This window comes from Xyrauchen texanus, chromosome 11, assembly GCF_025860055.1.
Source record: "Xyrauchen texanus isolate HMW12.3.18 chromosome 11, RBS_HiC_50CHRs, whole genome shotgun sequence".
In the NCBI taxonomy this organism is placed as follows: domain Eukaryota; kingdom Metazoa; phylum Chordata; class Actinopteri; order Cypriniformes; family Catostomidae; genus Xyrauchen; species Xyrauchen texanus.
Window position 1 is genome coordinate 14,729,511 of NC_068286.1, and position 20,476 is coordinate 14,749,986.

Here is a 20,476-nt window from a genome sequence, read left to right on the forward strand (position 1 = left end):
CTTTCTTATGTTTGCCCCCTCACACTGGAATGCTGGTTTCCTCAATGGCGTTAGGAAACAAACAAACTGAGTTTTCAACCGAAATATATGCACATATTCTCAATGTAAATATACTGTAATCTCCAATGTAAACATTTAAGCAACCTATGTCCAGCTGAACAATTACTATATAATATGTGCTAATGGTGCCCAGCAAAACATAGACCCCAACAGTTCTTAATCTTATCATGGACAGATTTACATAACCACCACACTCTGAACATAGATCTTTTAATGGGATTTTACAACCCGTTCTCTAGCGCACGTGTATCCACACACACCTGTATTCTACAGTGTCAGTAAGTGGATGTGCAGTGTGGTTTTTAAGATAAAGAGCTTGTGGTTGTAACAAAAGCAGAGTGATTTAAGAGTGGTCAAAATGCCCCTCTCTCAAAACCCAACAATATACAAACAGTCTGATAGCTGTTAGCTAATGGGTGTATAGTGTTGTGGCAAACAACGTCACACCAAACACCAGTTATAATCCAATTATTCAGGTGCATAGATCATAAAATATGAAGGAATTATGAATCTGCAGTCAAAAATTGGCTAAATCTGATATAATCTATACAGAGGCCCCAACAAAGTATAAATTGCAAAAAAAGTGCCAAGTGTAGCAGCCAGATGTTTTCGGGTTTACCCGTTCATCACTGCTAAATACTTATGAGCACACACCTGCAATAATTTCTAGGCACAAGCCTTTACTGTAAACACTCTAATATTGAGCATGCAACTAATTCAAAAGTCATGACATAGTTATATACATTCCAAGAAACATTGCTTGAATCTATAAATAAAAACATGTTAATTTATAGGATCAAATATACATTATTTTCCATTGGTATAAAACATTTATTTTATTTATTGATATAGAAAGGACATTTTGAACAGCCCAATTGTTTCTAAATTTCACCCATTAATTATTCGTCTAGACTACGGTGTGTATATATATATATATTTATACCGTACCACACACACCTGGTACAGTTCTGTATATCAAAAATAATTTAATTTAATAGCTTAACAACATTTCTGAAAAAACAATGTCTTTACTTAAACGGCCACCTGTCACATTCCGTGTGGTAAATGTATCGGATTTAACTAAATAATCTCTCATATTTTTCGCTCTATAATAGGAAAAGAGCAGAGGATCAAAAAATAATGTAGAGCATACACGACCACTCGATAATATATGCCAATGCTTTTTGATTATGTTCTTAATTTCTTGACTTGCCTATACGCTGAATACGCAGTAGTACAAACTACAGAAAAAGGGTTACTCTTTCTTAGTCGGTGTATGGGATGCGTTATGCATGTCAATTGCATCATCAAGACACTTCTTTGGATATCTCCTTAAACAAAATAGCTTGTACGTTTTAACCACAAACTCGAAATCGTATTCTAAAGGCAGATACGCTTCAGCCGAAGACAATGTGTGTATGCTAGGATGCGCACTCGAAGCGTATAAAACACTATTTTTATCCATGGGTTTTGTATATAAAGTAATCCAAAGTGTACCGGATTAAAATAAGACTTTTGTATCAAGAATCAAAAAAGAGTGAGTGTCAATTTCTGCCTTCATGTTATTCAAAGAAAAGAAAAAAAGGAGAACATCATTAAAAACATTCCTAAGAACACATCAGCCACATATATATTTGATCCTATAATGTAATATGTTTTTATTTATAGATTAAAGCAATGTTTCTTGAAATGTATATAACTATGTGTCATGACATTTGAATTAGTTGCATGCTCAATATTAGAATGTTTACAGTTAAGGCTTGTACTATAAATTATTACAGGTGTGTGCTCATAAGTATTTAGTACTAATGAAGGGGTAAACCCGAAAATGTTTTTCTGCTGCACTTGGCACTTTTTTTTGCACATTTTTTACTCTGTTGGGACCTCTGTATAAATAAATTGATGTGAGATTTTGCCCATTTTTGAGTTTGGATTCATCAAATAAAGAATTCTTATTTTACCAGCATCAGTGTTGGTAAAAATATTGTCATGTTTGTATTTATCATTATGTGTGGTTATGGAGGAGAGAGTAAGCAACAGATAGCGACAGTATGAAGATGGAGGATGCTTGGAAATCTGACCCTTAATCATAAATGTGCACGCTCACACAACTGTGTCCATTATCCCTTATTGTCTAATTGCCATCTGCATCACAACAGTGTAATGGAATGAGCACTAACATGATTAAGACACTTAGCAGGCATTAATCATAAAAGCAGACAATGATTTCAGCATCATTTATCATGTATCACAGTCATTTATAGCTGCAGACAAATTAAGACAACAACAAAATTCGGAGGGAGGGATGAAATATGTTTACCACTCATTTTACTCATCCATAATACAATGTAAACAACATATTTTGAATTGTTCAAATTCTATCTATCTATCTATCTATCTATCTATCTATCTATCTATCTATCTATCTGTCTGTCTGTCTGTCTGTCTGTCTGTCTGTCTGTCTGTCTGTCTGTCTATCTGTCTGTCTTTCTATTTACATCCATCCATCTATCAGTGTTATAAATTAAGTGTAAATGTAAAGTATTTCCAGCATTTCACATTGTATGGATTTTGTTAAAGAATCTCAAAAACTGCTGGATTGTTAAAAAACACTTATTATTATAAAGAATTATTAAATGTTAATCCTTGAGCTACTAACTAGATTGATAAAGTTTGTCAAGAAAGACAGACAGATAGATAGATAGACAGAACATATTTATAAATATAGCTGCAAGCAGCAATACCGGGGTCAAGACAATTATCGGCAGCATGAGTCGCAAAAGAAGCTTTGTGACATGTTTTTGATTAGTCCGATAAACAGTGTATGAGTTTTATTTAAAAATTAACTAAAAATAGCTAGTTCTTAAAATTTTTCATAGCGACACTAGGGGTCCATAATTAATCACGGCATGCACTGAACTGTGTACGTGCGCTGCTGACGCAGACTGCACGTACCCTTCCCAAACGCCCCATAAAATCATCATAAACCTTTTAGGTTCCCGGAACCCAGAAGGGGGGAACAAGGCAACGTGCCAAGCATGGGAGCAGGCCGCGCCAGCCGCGTCTTTTCTCTCTCTATGTTTCTCGCATAGAGTCAAAGTGGCTGGGGCCGTCTTAACGCTATCACATGCATCGGGGAAGGCGTTCTTTTCCAACTCCTATTCTTTCAGGGGGAAAAGACCCCATGGGACCACCACCTGCCCAGGCTGGAGGAAGGTAAAGAGTGGCAAAATACATCACATGTGTTTTCAGGCCACATGTAGGAATGGCGTGGTGGAAGATCCTACCTGCTGAGAGGGAGGAGTTGCTACTACACAGTGACTGGGGGCAGCAGGGACTGGGAGGCACAAGGGAGATGCGGGTCTGCCCGTAGGTGGACCGCACCGCGGAAAATACACACAGGGGGATTAATTCACCCAGGGGCCAGTCCTGTGGAACACCTATTCCAGTACAGAGTAGTTTCAGTACCCGTAGTGGGTCTGGTCGGGGAATTCCTCAGCTGAATTCACGGACCAGAGGGTTAGGGAGAAGTCATCCAGGGAGCCGAGTTAGCGGGGTCTCCTGGGATAAGAGCGCACGTGATCACTTCAGTGGAGGGGAAAGGCACTAGATGTAAGTGGTACACCTGGTCAGTTGTTCCGCGTTACCGAGTTCTACCGGCTCGGACCTGAGAGAACACGGGACGAAACCGACTCAGCCCTGAGATTGTAAAATCTCGTAAAGGTATTGGGAGTTGCCCAGCCCGCTGCTCTGCATATGTCTGCTAGGGGGGTGCCATTGGCCAGTGCCCACAAGGATACCACACTTCTCGTTGAGAGTGCTCGAACCTGCAAGGGGACGGGCACGGCCTGGGTGTGATAGGCCAATACTATGGCATCAACAACCCAGTGGGAAAGTCTCTGTTTGGAGACAGCGTTACCTTTCCACTGTCCACCAAAGCAGACAAAGAGCTGCCCAGAACGTCTAAAGCTACATACGTACGCAGGGCACGTACTGGACACAGCAACGAAAACGTAATGAAAATGAAAATTTCTTTTGAGACAAAATACTACATTATCATTTTCAGTTTTTTTTAAGGTCATTAAATCAAGCATTTTTCAATAACTGTCCAATAGGGGAAAGGATAGCATTTGGGGTAAAAAGCCTCCCTGTTGCAGGGGCTAAAGGTCCATATAAAACACATTGTTTTTCTTAAATGGGGTGAATAGATTTGTTATGAAAATTTTTCAAAGTTGGCTCACATTGACTCCAATAACAGATATTAGTTTGTTTATAGAATACTTGAGATGTAATAAAATGCCAAATGTGTTTCAAATGAACAGGAAATCATTGTCTTTTTTCTGACGTGGTTATTTTGAGTAAGCATCATCTTAATTTGTTACTAAAAAAAGCATCTTGCTGTCTAAAAATTACTTGCATTAGTACAAATTGTTCCCTATAACATTTGCCCGATATGTCACAATGTCACTTTAAACACCCTAGGGGCATTTTATCCCGAGTGAAGGGTAAAAGGTTCCCTCACCACCCTTTTATATAAAAAAAAGAAATTTAATCAAAGCAACCTTCCATTATTATTTCTTTTCACACAATTTACTATATGTTGCTCCATCAATATTCAATAACAATAAAAAAAATGTTTGACCTTCATACATTTTGTGAACAAAAAAAAGCTACATTTCCTAAATTTCCTTAAGGTGTGCCTTTAGCCCCTTTAGTCTAACATCTGTGATGCTCTGTTATGCAGCACTTTATTTGCCAATGTTGCATTTTGGATTGTGCTGTGAGGTTCTGTATATGAGCATAAAAAAAATACAATATTTAGTTGAAAATGAATTGTTATATTTTCATTTGATTAAAGTTTCAATTAATTAATTTATTTAAACACCATTTTGATGATAACATTGAAATGAACTGTTGATATGGAGTTTAGGAGAGAGGAAAAAAAAAAACAGGTATCGGACTCAGTATCGGCGAGATGATTGGGACTTATACTCGTTCTATCGGGACATCCCAACTTTGAAGAATTTTGTCGCCTCTTCTTTAACGGGTATATGTGTGAAATTAGACCTTAATTCCTGCATCTCTCCCCTCCTCTTCCCCTCTCCTTCTATTTTCCTTTAGTCTCGTTTTTTTGTTTTTTTGCATGACTCCCTCTAGTATCTGTTACTTTTCTCTCGATTTTGTCTGTCTCTCAATCATGGCTCTCAAACCACTTTGCTGATTATTGCATTTGGTGTATTGATGATTTTGTTCACCAATTTGTATTGAGTCACATCCATTTCCTCACTCTCTCCCTCCTCCTTTTTCATTCTGTACCCTCTCTTCATCTCCAGCTCCTGTTTCAAGACAATTGAATCAGCTTGAGACATCTAACACTAACATTATCTTTGACTTAAAGACATCATCTTATACTCCAGCAGTGCTTGAGCGTAGCGCCACTCTTGTTTCTTATTTGATCTGGTCCTCTATCACGCGTTACTCTTGCATTGTGTGTGCATGCGTGTGCGTGTTTTGTGGGGAAGTGAGTCCCAGCTGTATTGTAGTTATAGAGGGAGATAACCAAAAGCTTAATGGTTCCACTCTTGGCAATGGCAAGAAATGTTATCTCTCAATTGTGGCTGGAATTGTGGGTTGTCTTTGTGCTGGTTGTAGGTCAAAGGGGCAGCATCCTAACATGCCTTACTGTTTTCCATTTTGATGATTGGGATTGGAGTTAATGATGGTATTGCACCATACTCTCTTCTAGAACTTTATAAATTAACCTCTAAGGTCTACCTTCCTTCCTTCCATCCTTCCATGTCCATGTGATTAATCTATTCTGTGCAAATTGCTATACTGTCCATATCATTTAAGTTTTTATATCTGTTTTGTATTCTATTTGTCTGAATTGAATATATATTCAAAGTTAGCTTTTAGTTTTCGAACTTTGTTAGTATTTGTTTTGTTTTAGTTTTCTTAGTGTTTTTTAGTTACGGTTTAGTTAGTTTCAATTTTTGTATTTTATGGCTGCCAAGGCTAAATCATTTACTGGTTTCATTTAAATAAATCTAACGTCATTACATTTCTCAGGGTAGTATTTTGTTTCAGTACCTCTATCTAGTGACATTTTCACGTTTAACTAAGGTGGATTGTAAATGTTTCACATTTGTATTTATTCAGTTAACATAATAATTTTTTATTTAGATTTATTTTAGTTTTGTTAACAATAGTAACACTACTGTCCATCAGATTATTGGTACAGTTCACATACATGAAAATGCTTCTATTTTTTTCCATTACAAAATAGATTATCAGCATAATAATTAACAATGAAATAAAAAAAATGAGTACATTGAATATATATTAATTAAATGTGTATTACTTTAATGACAGCATGCTTTTGGGCTGAAATTATCTCCACAAGTTTGTGCAAAGCCTGACAATCCATATTATCCCAGCAGGATTTGTTCCAAAGAGCATCTTCAGAGATAACATGGCTAATTTGCTTATTTGATTACAGATCTAGAATCTTAAATATGTCTCTAGTAACATTTTACATTAATGTTCCCTTTGGAAAGGGGTTCATTAATGATGAATAAATAGCATTGTTTTGTTTTATTCAATTTATCGTTTAAGTGCATTATAAATCATTGATATGCAGTTTTTTTTTAAAAAAATGGGGCACTTTCATGCTAAATGTGCCAAATATTGAGCATTTTAACTCACATGTTGCTAATGCAAAATAACACGTATTCAGCATTAGTAACCTTGGCACGTTGGCATGTTATAAATGCTTAATAAATACATGTATTCACTTACAGTCTACAAATCAAAAACCTCAAATTCCCTAATCATGATTCATATCACATTGCAGAAATAATACTGTAGATTGTTATAGTGAGATTAAAAGGAAGGATTTTCATTTTACAACAGTCGGCTTAGTGTTTATATGAATTACCGTAATTCCCTTGACTCACTTGTATTGTCCCTTCCTGTGTCACATTGATGTAAAAAAAACAAATAGTGCTACTCTGAGTGCTGTCCCAACTTACCTAGGCCTAGTTACCTAAAGTCTTCTGCATTCATGCTTTTCAGGTCTTCAAGCTCATTCACAGCATACTGTAGTGGACATAACAAAGCCTGATGAATATAATGTTACCAAGTCCTTAATAAATTCTTCACATGTGTCCACTTTACATTAAGATTCATTTTCAATGTTGAAGAAGTGTTATTAAACATGTATAACATGTGAGGTAATATGGCTCACTATTTAGCAGGTATTGCATGAAAATCACCTTTCTATTCCTGTTGTATGACCGCAAATCAATTATTTATAATGCATTAGTACATAGCAGAGTAACAGAGCTATTGGTCATTAATAAACCCTTTATAAACCCTTAACAAAGGGAACATTAATGTATAGTGTTACAGAAGACATAAGTAAGGTTTTGCTCCATTTCTAAATTTCTAACAAGCAAATTGGCCATGTTAAGTCCTTTGTACAAAAGGTCAGATTGCTTTGCTTCCTCTGAATCTCACAAGATGATGTATGTGCAATACTTCTCCATTTAATGTTATAACACTTTTTTGTTTGAAATGCTTAAAAATCCAAGTTTACAAACTGGATCTGTGTGACGCAAGTTATTTGATCTGTGAACTGTATTGAAAGTTGCCTAAGAAAATGTCTGCTAAGAATACAAATGTAAATTGTAAATCTGAAGACAGGATAGAGTAATTGAAGGAGGAATATAAGGAAAGAGGGTGGGGACAGGGAGGGATTAAAAGGGAGAGGAAGAGGGTTGGTATTAAAGGAATTGATCTCAAGATGTGGACACGTTTTATCCATCAGGCAATCAAATAAGGGAGATTATTGAAGAGATTTTTTGGACTTTTATTGACATATATGTTTTTAAGATTCACAAACATTTCTAACAACACAGGATAAAGCTTTTGGACTGATTCTTCATCTGCGATAACACTATATTCTCTTATACACATCACACAAATATATAGATATCATTTTTGTGAATGCAGAAGTGTGCTGGAAAGATGTGGGGCTGTATAACAGATTTCTTTACCTATGAGACAACCAAGTCTGTGGTGGTAAAGAGCTGGACCATCGGCATCATCAACCGTGCTGTCCAACTCCTCATCATCACATACTTCATTGGGTGAGTGTTAGATGACATTTTTACATAGTGATGTTTATAGTGTTGTATATGTACAGCAGTGAAAAGTGGTGATGTTTCTGTGCATTTTAGATTGAACCTTGAAATAAAGAAAAAATAAAGACATTTGTGTGTTTGTGAACATTGTAGGAAAGATATGAGTAATGTTCCTTTAAATGTGGTTAACTGTTAATGGACTATTACTGTTAATGTTGTTTTTGATATATGTGCAATGACATAATTGATGTGAAGTACTTTAAAAGTCTGTTGTTTGTTCTAAGTGAAAGGGAAGTACTTGGAAAGAACTCATTTTTGGCCACATTTTTTAGAATTGTTTGAATCTTGTGTTATAGATATTCAAAAAGAAAGTAAGCTTTTAATTGCTCCATATTTCTCTTTCTCTCATTTTTTTCTCTCTTTCTCTGTCATTCTACCCTACCCCCACTCTGCTCAGTTGGGTGTTTTTGACCGAGAAAGCATATCAAGTGAGAGACACGGCCATTGAATCATCAGTGATGACTAAAGTGAAAGGTTTTGGAGAGTATAACAACCGGATCATGGATGTAGCCGATTATGTCACTCCTACTCAAGTAAATCAATTGCACAGTTTTAAGCACTTTGTTTGTGTTATTACAAGTGTGTGTGTGAGGGTGTCAGGGTTTGCCTACATTGTGGGGACCTTGACTTAATAAACCTACTAAATAAGATCTTTATGGAAGTCTAAAAACACAGGAAGAATTGTGTGTGGGTTATGTTTAGGTTTAAAGGATAATAATGTCAATAATTTGGGTATAAAAACAATGGAAGTCAATTGAAATCCCCTAGAAAAACAAACAGTGTGTGTATGTGTGTGTGTATGTGTGTGTGGGCGGGTTTGGGTGGTTTACGAGGACTTTTTTTTTAGGTTACAAACTGGAGGTTATATAAGGTTATTGTGCTATAAAAATATGGATTATGAGGACATTTCTAGTGTCCCCATAATTCAAATCGCTTAAAAGCATACTAAATGATGTTTTATTGAAAATGTAAAAATACAGAAAGTTTTTTGTGAGGGTTAGGTTTAGGGGATAGAATCTATAGTTTGTACAGTATAAAAATCATTATGTCCTATAGAGAGTCACCATAATGATAGCTGCACCAAAATGTGTGTGTGTGTGTGTGTGTGTGTGTGTGTGTGCGTGTGTGTGAGCGTGTATTTATCACTTTGTGGGTACCAAATGTCCCAATAAGGATAGTAAAACCCGAAATTTTTGTCTGTCCCCATGAGGAAAACAGCTTATAAATCATACTAAATTATGTTTTTTGAAAATGTAAAAATGCAGAATGTTTTCTGTGATGGTTAGGTTTAGGGGCTAGAATATAAAGTTTGTACAGTATAAAAACCATTATGTCTATGGAAAGTCCCCATAAAACATGGAAAGACAACAAATGTGTGTGTGTGTGTGTGTGTGTGTGTGTGTGTGTGTGTGTGTGTGTGTGTGTGTGTGTGTGTGTGTGTGAGCGTGTATTTATCACTTTGTGGGGACCAAATGTCCCCATAAGGATAGTAAAACCCGAAATTTTTGACCTTGTGGGGACATTTTGTCGGTCCCCATGAGGAAAACAGCTTATAAATCATACTAAATTATGTTTTTTGAAAATGTAAAAATGCAGAAAGTTTTCTGTGAGGGTTAGGTTTAGGGGTAGGGTTAGGTTTAGGGGATAGAATATAAAGTTTGTACAGTATAAAAACCATTATGTCTATGGAAAGTCCCCATAAAACATGGAAACGCAACGATGTGTGTGTGTGTGTGTGTGTGTGTGTGTGTGTGTGTGTGTGTGTGTGTGTGTGTGTGTGTGTGTGTGTGTGTGTCCGTCCACCAGGGGGCGTCAGTGTTCTGCATCATCACTAAACTCATCACAACAGAGAACCAAGTACAGGGAAACTGTCCTGAGGTGAGTCAAGTCACCCTATTCTGAATAAGAGTGTTCCAAAAAGAACTGAAATCTAAAAAGATTACTGTATATGTATTGTGTGTGTTCATTTTTTTGCTTTTGTTTTTGTCTTGTTTTGTTTTTTGTGTATGTATCTGTTTAGAGTGAGATGAAATTCAAATGTGATGATGACAATGCATGTAAGAAGTATATGTCAAAACCTTCTAGCAATGGTAAGATTTACACATTTTCTCTTTGATTTGGGGGGGTGTAATTTTATGTAAATTTTTATTTCTATAACTGATTCATTCAGTGAACATTTCTGCATGTTACATTTTCATGGCAGTTGGTGGCAGTTGGTGGCGACATGTAATGAGTTACTCAACTGATTCGTTAAAAAACACCAGAACGATTCGTTTTCAAAGGACTTTAAAGGATTTCCCAAAATCCCTAAACAAAGACCAAAATTATCAACTGTAACACCTCCTAGACCTAGAGCTTTCAGATTACAACCAGCAAACTTGGTGGTTCACAGACCTTCAGACTGTTCTGACTCATGTTTCTATTACTTTCCTAATTTGTCGGAATTACAGTTTTTGCACAAACAAATCTGAAAAATCTAGTAGACTTACATTGACAGAATGTTTAAACAGGCCAAGACCAAATGCCAACTGTCAAAAATGTTAATGTAAACATTACTGTAATATCTGTATAACTATCAAAATTCAAACTTTTAAAGCTAGTTTAAACTTTCATACAAGGCTTTGCCAAGCCAACATCAATGTTTATCTTGACGAGCTTTACCAATCTAGTTAGGTTTGCAACAATAAAAATGTTTACTATTTAAAAATGATTGGTATACAGTAAAAACATAATAACTGATACCTGTAACTGCATTTTCACAAGTAGAATTTCACAATTATCTGTCATTAAGCCCTGTTCAAAATGCAATAACAAATATTGAAAATGAATTTCTTACTAGTTGGGATTCCAATTTCACATATGTACTGCTAATTACTAAATTATAACTTTTGATGTTAATGATTAATTATACATATTTTTAGTTGTGTTGGGAGTGAATGACAGATCATTGTAATATTCTACTAGTGAAAACGCAGTTACAGATAAATAAATGTTTTTTATTAGTCAAAATAAAATTTTTGATATCAAGAATTAGCTTTAATTTAATTTTAGATGTCTATAATTCATACCCTGCATGTGATGAAATGTCAAAAGGGCTTGCGATATTTTGGCTTCTTTTGAAATAATTTTCACTGGCGGGGAAGACGTGTACAAACTAGTTGGCCAATTGTTTTCCAAAGTGCAGATTTTTCAACATCATGTCATTGTTTGTTGAACTGTTGTATAAAAGTGGTATTGCTTAATAATGGATGGATCTTTAGTGGTCAGTTTGTTTGCTCCAAATCGTCAGAGTAATATTCAGTTATGTTCAATTCCTTTTATTGTGTTTAAGGCTTGCCAACAGGCCGATGCGTAAACTTCAACGTAACACACAAAACCTGTGAGATCAGAGGATGGTGTCCAGCAGAGATTGATGATGTTCAGCCGTGAGTCCACCTTTAAATGAACATATGAATGACAGCATGGTTGAATGGATTGTTGAATAAAGAGAAGAGATGATGAAAATGTCTTCCTTTCATATTTAGAATCCCCATGATGGAGGTGGAGAACTTCACCATCTTCATTAAGAACAGCATTCGCTTTCCCCGTTTTAACTTCACAAAGTAAAGGCAAACAGACACTGACAAACATATCAGTAATACGTACTTGAGTACTGTATATCAGAAAATACATAAACCATTCAACAATAGAGGGCCAAAATCATGTAATTAAAATATTGTCTTTTCTATAAACATTTACAGTATGGTGTCACAAAAATCCTTGTAGGAGTTTTTGAAAATAAGAGCCCTAAATGTTTCAGAAATTGCCATTCTCATATCAGATAATGTTTAACTGTTTCATCAAATCTTTCTCTTTTCCTGACAGGGGAAACTTCTTGCCCAACATCAACAGTAGCTACATAAAGAAATGTAACTTTGACTTTGAGAGTAACATGTATTGTCCCATATTCAAAGTGGGGGACGTGATACGATTTGCACAGCAAGAGTTCATCACTCTTGCGAAAAAAGTGAGACCTCTTTCTTTCTCATTCTGTGTTTCCATTCAATTCCCTTCAGTTCAATTGTATTTTATTTTCATGTGTATTTTCCCCTTGCATTCTTCCTTTTGTAATCTAGCTTCACAGATAAAACAGTTGATAAAACTCCCAAATTGCATCACCTTTTTTCCCTCTGTAGAGGAGTAGTTCACCCAATAATGAAAATTCTGTCATTATTTACTGACCTTTCAAACCTGTATGCTGTATCCTGTTTTTTCCTGTGGAACGCAACTGAAGTTTTGATGAATCTTTACACTATATTACAATTACTCAAAATATATTCATATGAACTTTTAGGTCCTTTTTGGAGCTTGATAAAGATGTGTGTTCCACAGAAAAAATAACAGCAAATGTATTTGGAATGACAAGAGGGTGAGTAAATAATGACAGAATTATTCCTATAAGTACAAAGTAAATTGAATTTGTGGAAGTTATATCTTTCTTTCTCTTTCTCTCAGGGGGGAGTGATAGGGATAAAAATAGCATGGGTGTGTGATTTAGATAAAGCAGATGATGAGTGTAAGCCCGCCTACTCCTTCACACGTCTGGACGCCATGTCAGAGAAAACCACTGTGTCTCCAGGATACAACTTCAGGTTCTGGATCATTTCTTTCCTTCTATCAAAATTTCACACAGAAATGAAAATGAATTCATTATTTACTCAGCCTCATGAAGCTCAAATCCTGTGTGGCTTTCTTTTTTTCCATGGAACACAAAAGGAGATGTTGACCAAGGCAGAATAACAGACTCAGACACCATTTCATTTCATTGTATGAAAAAGAAATGCAATAAATGTGAATTAACTTCTACTGTGTTCCATAAAATAAATTGATAAGGGTTTGGAACATGCAGCATACTGAACATTTGCTGTATAAAAAAATGGCAAATCATTTAAAGTTGTAATATGCTGGAAAATCTTCAAACTAGATTGACACTATATGTGCTAACAAATCGCGGGGGGTCGGGGGGGTCAGGACCCCCCCCATCTGAGGGTTGTCCCCCCTAAAATATCATTAAAATATGTGTATTGTAAATAATATAATGATATATTCTTAAAATAATTGTTTAAGAAATAAAATAATACAATAAAATAATAAAATAATAAAGAAATAAAATAATACAAATGCAAATGGGGCAACAACAAAAAAACCCTTGGTGTCCCCTTCAAAAATTGCTCTTGAGAATTGTTATGTTTATTGTCCCCCCCAACATTTTGATGAAATTTTCGCCCCTGATTAGGTATGCAAAGTATTTTAAAATGGAGAATGGAACGGAGTATCGCACTCTGCTGAAAGCCTATGCCATCAGATTCGATGTGCTGGTTAATGGAGACGTAAGTTCTGTTAATGGGTTTGTGTGGGTTTCTGACTTCTGTGAGCTGGAAAGATTTAGCTTAAGGGTAGTTCACTCTAGTTGTGCATCTCTGTATGTGTAACAGCTTATTAGCTCAAATTATTTGTTTTAGTTTTTTTGTCTCATTTACAGGCAGGAAAATTTGACATGATTCCAACTCTAATCAACATGGTTGCTGCCTTCACCTCTGTGGGTGTGGTATGTATATCTAATATGATGCTAAATTCTGTTTTGATGCATTTTATGTGCATAAACATTACAGTGAATGTAAATTGCCATTCATAATCCATTTTACTTCCGTGATGTGATATACTGCAGAGTGAATCTAGATATTCAATAAGAAAGAAATGTAGGGCAGGACTTTCTGCACCACTTGTGCCACTAAATGCAAATGCAAAAAAAAAAAAAACTGTTATCAAACAGCTTTCTGAAAATTACCCCCATCTGCTGTTGATAGAACAAACAAATAGTCCCACCCCAACTCACAACATTGGTTTAATCAATGTTCCCCTTCTGTCGCTCACTCGACGTTGTGTCGAATGAAGCAAAACTTGTGGACTAGTGGATTTTACCTCTGAACTTGAGAAAAGGCCAATGAGAATTTGGCAGACAAAATTTACATGTCCCTCCCCCAGACATCTGTTCATTCAGATCTCTTATTCGGAGCCGAGCGGTTGTGCGATCAGCGAGCTGAGATCACTTCTGTTCCACTCACCTCTGTAGAGCATCTGCTGTTGAATCTACGGCGCATATCAGCGGCTTTCTCCTTCTCTGCACGGCAGTGCAGCTTTGCCCCTGGGCGCTTCGACAGCTCTTCTAAAGGAGAGTATTTTCCCTAAAGGTGTTTATTGCTCTAAAAGAGCAAACACATAGCTGGCGTTTAACTTACTTTTCAGGACGTGTCTTTGTAAAGACGCCCTTATGCCCCGTGTAGTTCCTGGATGCGGTCGATTTCTCTCCGCTCCTGACAGTCATAGACGCTGCTTTGTGTATCTGGGCCACGATCACACTGAGGTAGCATTTGTGAATGGTTCATGTTCTCACTGCCAGAACTTAACCATGGCAACGTAGTGTTCACAGCCATCCCCACGAACCACCCGCTCCCCGGCATGCTCGTTGACTTCCGTCCGGGCTTGAGGTGAGAGCGGCTCGCTCCTGGTCGAAATGCGGGAGGTAGACAAAGCCCGCTTTCTCAACACCCCATCTCCCAGCTCTGCCTATTCGGTGACACCGTCAATGACATTGCCCAGCATTTCTCGGCGGTGAAGAAACAGACGGAGGCCGTTTCCCACATCATGCCGCACCGCCGTTCCAGCACGGGCCGTGCTCCGTTTGCTTGCCGAGGGCTTCCCCCTGTGGCTTCCAAACGCCAGGCAGTTCCGCCTCAACCTGGGCCCAGCTCTCAGCCCCAGCATCGAGCTCCCCGCAGGAAGTGCACGCCCCCTCTCTCGCACGTCCTTGAGGACCCAAAAGGCTCCCAAGCGTAACTGCTCCGCCCGCTGTGAAACCTCACCAGGTACGTCAAAAGCGATCGTCCCACTAGTGCCCATCGCATGGAGCTTGGACACGTGGCTTTCACTTCCCAACCCGTTGCGCTTACTGGCCAGGACCATCCTACTAGGCTACGCGATTCAGTTCGCCAGGCCCCCGCCCCCTTTTGCCGGTGTCCGCTTTACCTCGGTGCACGGCGAAGACGCCAACACCTTACATGCAGAGATCGCTACCCTTTTACTCAAAGAGGCGATAGAGCCTGTCCCTCCAGCCGAGATGAAGAAGGGTTTCTATAGCCCTTACTTCATCATACCCAAGAAAGGCGGCTGCTTGCGTCTGTTCTTGGACTTGTGAGTTTTCAACAGGGCCTTGCACAAACTCCCGTTCAAAATGCTCACGCAAAGACACTTGTGTCTGGCATCAAGATTGGTTCGCAGCGGAAGACCTTAAGGATCTATCTTGCCTAGCCACCGACCCTTCCTACAGTTCGCGTTCGATGGCCAGGCATACCAGTACAAGGTCCTCCCCTTCACCACGTCCCTGTCCCCTCACATCTTCATGAAGGTCGCAGAGGCAGCCCTTGCCCCGTTAAGGGAAGTGGGCATCCGCATACTCAATTACGTCGATGACTGGCTCCCCTAGTATCGCTTAGTATTCGACACAACGTCGAGTGAGCGACAGACGGAGAACGTCTAGGTTACTGTTGTGTCCCGCCGGCCACGATGCTGAACCAAGCCACTGTAACGACCGAATATTATTCTCGGCTCCTCAGTGCAAAACCTGAATGAACAGATGCACGATTCCCTCCTTTTATACCTATATGTCCAGGGGAGGGACAGGCAAATTCTGTCTGCCAAATTCTCATTGGCCTTTTCTCAAGTTCAGAGGTAACCAAGGCCGTCAAGAAAGTCCCCTAGTGTCGCTTCATTCGACACAATGTCTTGTTCAGGAAATGGAGGTTACAACAGTAACCTAGACGTCCTTGTGTCAGTATAGACGGGTTGCTCAAAACATGCTTTTATAGTGCCACAGAGACACAGTGTTTAAAGTTTTCAGAAAAATTCTTACTACATATGGCTTACTTACAATTGTCTCCGGATATTAAGAGAATGCATTTTAGTAATGAAAAATCCCACACTTCAGCTTTAATTTTATACATCAGGAGTTGATTGGATTGTGAAAATTGGGCATATTGTAGCACACCAAACCTGAATGCAAATTTGCTAAAACATTGCCTAAATAACTTTATGACTCTTGGTTAAAGGGTTTGTTCACCCAAAAATGAAAATTCATAATTTACCCATCTTCATGCCATCTATGAGGTGTATGACTTTCTATGTTCCACACTGAAGAACACAAACAAAGATTTTGTTATTAACACTTTTTATTGATTCTTTATATATATATATATATATATATATATATATATACACACACACACTAACCTAAAGGATTATTAGGAACACCTGTTCAATTTCTCATTAATGCAATTATCTAATCAATCAATCACATGGCAGTTGCTTCAATGCATTTAGGGGTGTGGTCCTGGTCAAGACAATCTCCTGAACTCCAAACTGAATGTCAGAATGGGAAAGAAAGGTGATTTAAGCAATTTTGAGCGTGGCATGGTTGTTGGTGCCAGGCGGGCCGGTCTGAGTATTTCACAATCTGCTCAGTTACTGGGATTTTCACGCACAACCATTTCTAGGGTTTACAAAGAATGGTGTGAAAAGGGAAAAACATCCAGTATGCGGCAGTCCTGTGGGCGAAAATGCCTTGTTGATGCTAGAGGTCAGAGGAGAATGGGCCGACTGACTCAAGCTGACAGAAGAGCAACTTTGCCTGAAATAACCACTCGTTACAACCGAGGTATGCAGCAAAGCATTTGTGAAGCCACAACATGCACAACCTTGAGGCAGATGGGCTACAACAGCAGAAGACCCCACCGGGTACCACTCATCTCCACTACAAATAGGAAAAAGAGGCTACAATTTGCAAGAGCTCACCAAAATTAGACAGTTGAAGACTGGAAAAATGTTGCCTGGTCTGATGAGTCTCGATTTCTGTTGAGACATTCAGATGGTAGAGTCAGAATTTGGATCCATCATGCCTTGTTACCACTGTGCAGGCTGGTGGTGGTTGTGTAATGGTGTGGGGGATGTTTTCTTGGCACACTTTAGGCCCCTTAGTGCCAATTGGGCATTGTTTAAATGTCACGGCCTACCTGAGCAGTGTTTCTGACCATGTCCATCCTTTTATGGCCACCATGTACCCATCCTCTGATGGCTACTTCCAGCAGGATAATGCACCATGTCACAAAGCTCAAATCATTTCAAATTGGTTTCTTGAACATGACAGTGAGTTCACTGTACTAAAATGGCCCCCACAGTCACCAGATCTCAACCAAATAGAGCATCTTTGGGATGTGGTGGAACGGGAGCTTCGTGCCCTGGATGTGCATCCCACAAATCTCCATCAACTGCAAGATGCTATTCTATCAATATGGGCCAACATTTCTAAAGAATGCTTTCAGCACCTTGTTGAATCAATGCCACGTAGAATTAAGGCAGTTCTGAAGGCGAAAGGGGGTCAAACACAGTATTAGTATGGTGTTCCTAATAGTCCTTTGGGTGAGTGTATATATATATATATATATATAAACTGAATAAACAAAATATATAAAAAACAAAGATTTTTAGAAGAACATCTCAGCTCTGTAGGTCCATTCAATGTAAGTAATTGGTGGGCAGGCCTTTGAAGCTCCAAAAAGAAGATCAAGTCAGCATAAAGATAATCCATAGGACTGCAGTGGTTTAATCTGTTTTCTGAAGTGACTGAGTTGGCTTTATTTGATAACAGACCAAAATGTAACTTCTTTTGCACTGTCCATCTTGACAGCAGTCTCCTTGGCGATCATGATTTTAAGCTTGATTACACTTCCTTTATGGCCACCTAGCTCTCTGTGCATGCATCAAGCACTAAAAAGTGTAATCGAGCTTGAAATCATGATCATGCTGAGAGACTGCAATGGCAAGTTAGTGAAGATGTACAGTGAAAAAAAAGAGTTATATTTTTGTCTGTTCTCACCCAAAACCAACTGAATTGCTTCAGAAGACATTGATTTAACCACTTTAGTCATATGGATTATTTTCTACTGACTTTATCTCCTTTTTGGAGCTTAAAGGGCCTGGCCACCATTCACATTGAATGGGCCAACAGAGCTGAGATATTCTCCTAAAAATCTTTGTTTGTGTTCTGCAGAAGATAAAAAATCATACACATCTGGGATGGCATGAGGGTGAGTAAATGATGGGTGAACTAACTCTTCTACTGCACTATTTCTTGTTCACTGAATAAATGTAATGTAAATAGGTCATGTTTCCTTGCTTCCATTAAAACACGTGATTACTGATTATGACATTTGTATTTAAATTAGAATAATACAAAATAGAACCATTCTCACAAATGGACTCATATACTAGCAAAGTATGGATAAAAACATGAATGCGTGTGAAAGACAAAGCTTTCACTGTCTGTCCTGCCATAACCCAACTTTTGCTGTAATCTGGCTGGTGTATAAATGTCCAATAAATAAAATATGATTGGTAGAGTTAAGGAGTCTGAAATGCAAACCAGTGGAGAAGTGAGCAAACTGCCAATCTGGCCCCAGATCTTCAGAAGCAGTCGATTTGTATAGATGTGTAATTTACTTGCATAATAGATACACCTTACAGAGGTCAGGTGACATTTTAGAGAACGATTTGACATTTTTGGTATAATGGTAAGCTACTCTTCAGTTTTTTTTGTCCATTCTCATTCTTAAGTATAACTGTTAAGCTGTTGTATTATTCACTCAAATGCATTTAGTGGAACTAAAATGCAATTTTTCCTTAATTCTATTTATAAACTTATGGGAGAATAATAGAACATTATCTTTTATTATTGATGATTGTATAATCAGTGCCATTTGGCAACTTTCTGCTTGCCTCAATGTTTATTTTGCCTCTTTTTTATGAATCAAATATTATTAAAGCACTTGCATGCATTTTTGTGGAAGTATAATGTTAAGAGATTAATACAGTATATGCATGTATCCATAAATCATTGTTTATAAACATTGATAATGTTTAATACTGAAATTATTCACAACATAAATAGAATGGCTTCTGAAAATAAAAAGGAATCACACTGTATAAGAGGAATAAACTGATGCTTTTTTCACATTACTTAATTTAGGGAACTGTGCTTTGTGACATCATTCTACTGAACTTCTTGAAAGGAGCTGACCAGTACAAAGCCAAGAAATTTGAAGAGGTTTGTTTTTTAAGTCAGTCTCCAAAAACATTGTATAATCCATCTTGTTAATAATCATCATCTCACTCACTCTCTTTTCTTATTCTAGGTATCAGATTCACATATTCAGAGCAGTAATTCTTTATACAGAACCAGAGAGCAGAGCCAGAGCCAGCAGTCAGTCAAACCAGAAGAGAAGTTCTCGAATGATTCTGGAGCATATTCCCTTGAACGATATTGCTAATAGTGGCTGTTCGCAGAAGGAGGATTCCAAAATCATTCTGCTTCATTCATTGCACTTCAGACCAGTTGTCTAATCTTTCTCTCTATTCACTTAACATAGAACCACCCACCTAGAACATCCTATGTAAACTAATCGGATATTTTATATACATATACTTCCATAGGTAACTGCTTACACCAACCACATTTACTTTAACTATTCATAATATTTGAATAATAACCATGACCCCAATCTTAAACAATCAACATATTTTTTGTTAGGAATGTTCACTGAAAACTCCCTCAAACACCCAGAACTTGAGCAATACATCATTTGCTTTACTGACAAATTAAATACATTACTATATTTTGTAAATAATAGTATTAAGTAAATAATCAATTTCTTCTGCGTAGGCAGTTAGAATTTGCATGATCTCTCTCATCATCTTTTCAAAATTATTTTACTAACTCATGTGAAATTGTTTTGTTCACACCAATGCAGCTATATGTTTTTATTTTGTGTATATAAAGTTATTGTAAAACAGTAGCAAATGGAAACTTTCATATACATCAAATGTACGTCTCGGTTTCAAGCCAAGTGTGAGCTAAAACTTTACTGCATGATCAAATGTAGACAACAATTAAGCACTATGTTGTATATAGAGTTGTCATTAAGAAAGAAATACTTTGAATTCTTGCTTGTTCTTTTTGCTACGGTGAAGGGGAGAAATAAAAAATACATTTGGGTTTACTTTATTTATCATTTATATTAGAATTAATTACTATTCCAAATCAAAACATTGCTTAATTCAGATCC

General features: G+C 37.5%; 1 protein-coding gene across 1 annotated transcript; it reads left to right on the forward strand.

The window, feature by feature from the left end:
* The first annotated feature begins 8,067 nt into the window (after window positions 1–8,067).
* Window positions 8,068–19,681, forward strand: LOC127651312 (P2X purinoceptor 3-like). Its single transcript, XM_052137093.1, has 12 exons — window positions 8,068–8,210; window positions 8,662–8,797; window positions 10,071–10,142; window positions 10,285–10,354; window positions 11,596–11,689; window positions 11,789–11,866; window positions 12,129–12,270; window positions 12,759–12,895; window positions 13,540–13,633; window positions 13,786–13,851; window positions 19,381–19,458; window positions 19,547–19,681. The coding sequence occupies exons 1-12, from the start codon at window positions 8,068–8,070 to the stop codon at window positions 19,679–19,681; spliced, it is 1,245 nt and encodes a 414-aa protein (XP_051993053.1).
* Window positions 19,682–20,476: the final 795 nt, after the last annotated feature.

Excerpts from the sequence above, each read along its gene's own strand:
- LOC127651312 (XM_052137093.1), top strand. The coding sequence starts at position 8,068 with ATGCAGAAGTGTGCTGGAAAGATGTGGGGCTGTATAACAGATTTCTTT. Across the intron at positions 8,211-8,661 it reads ATCATCACATACTTCATTGG|TTGGGTGTTTTTGACCGAGA; the intron begins GTGAGTGTTAGA and ends CACTCTGCTCAG. Across the intron at positions 10,143-10,284 it reads TACAGGGAAACTGTCCTGAG|AGTGAGATGAAATTCAAATG; the intron begins GTGAGTCAAGTC and ends GTATCTGTTTAG.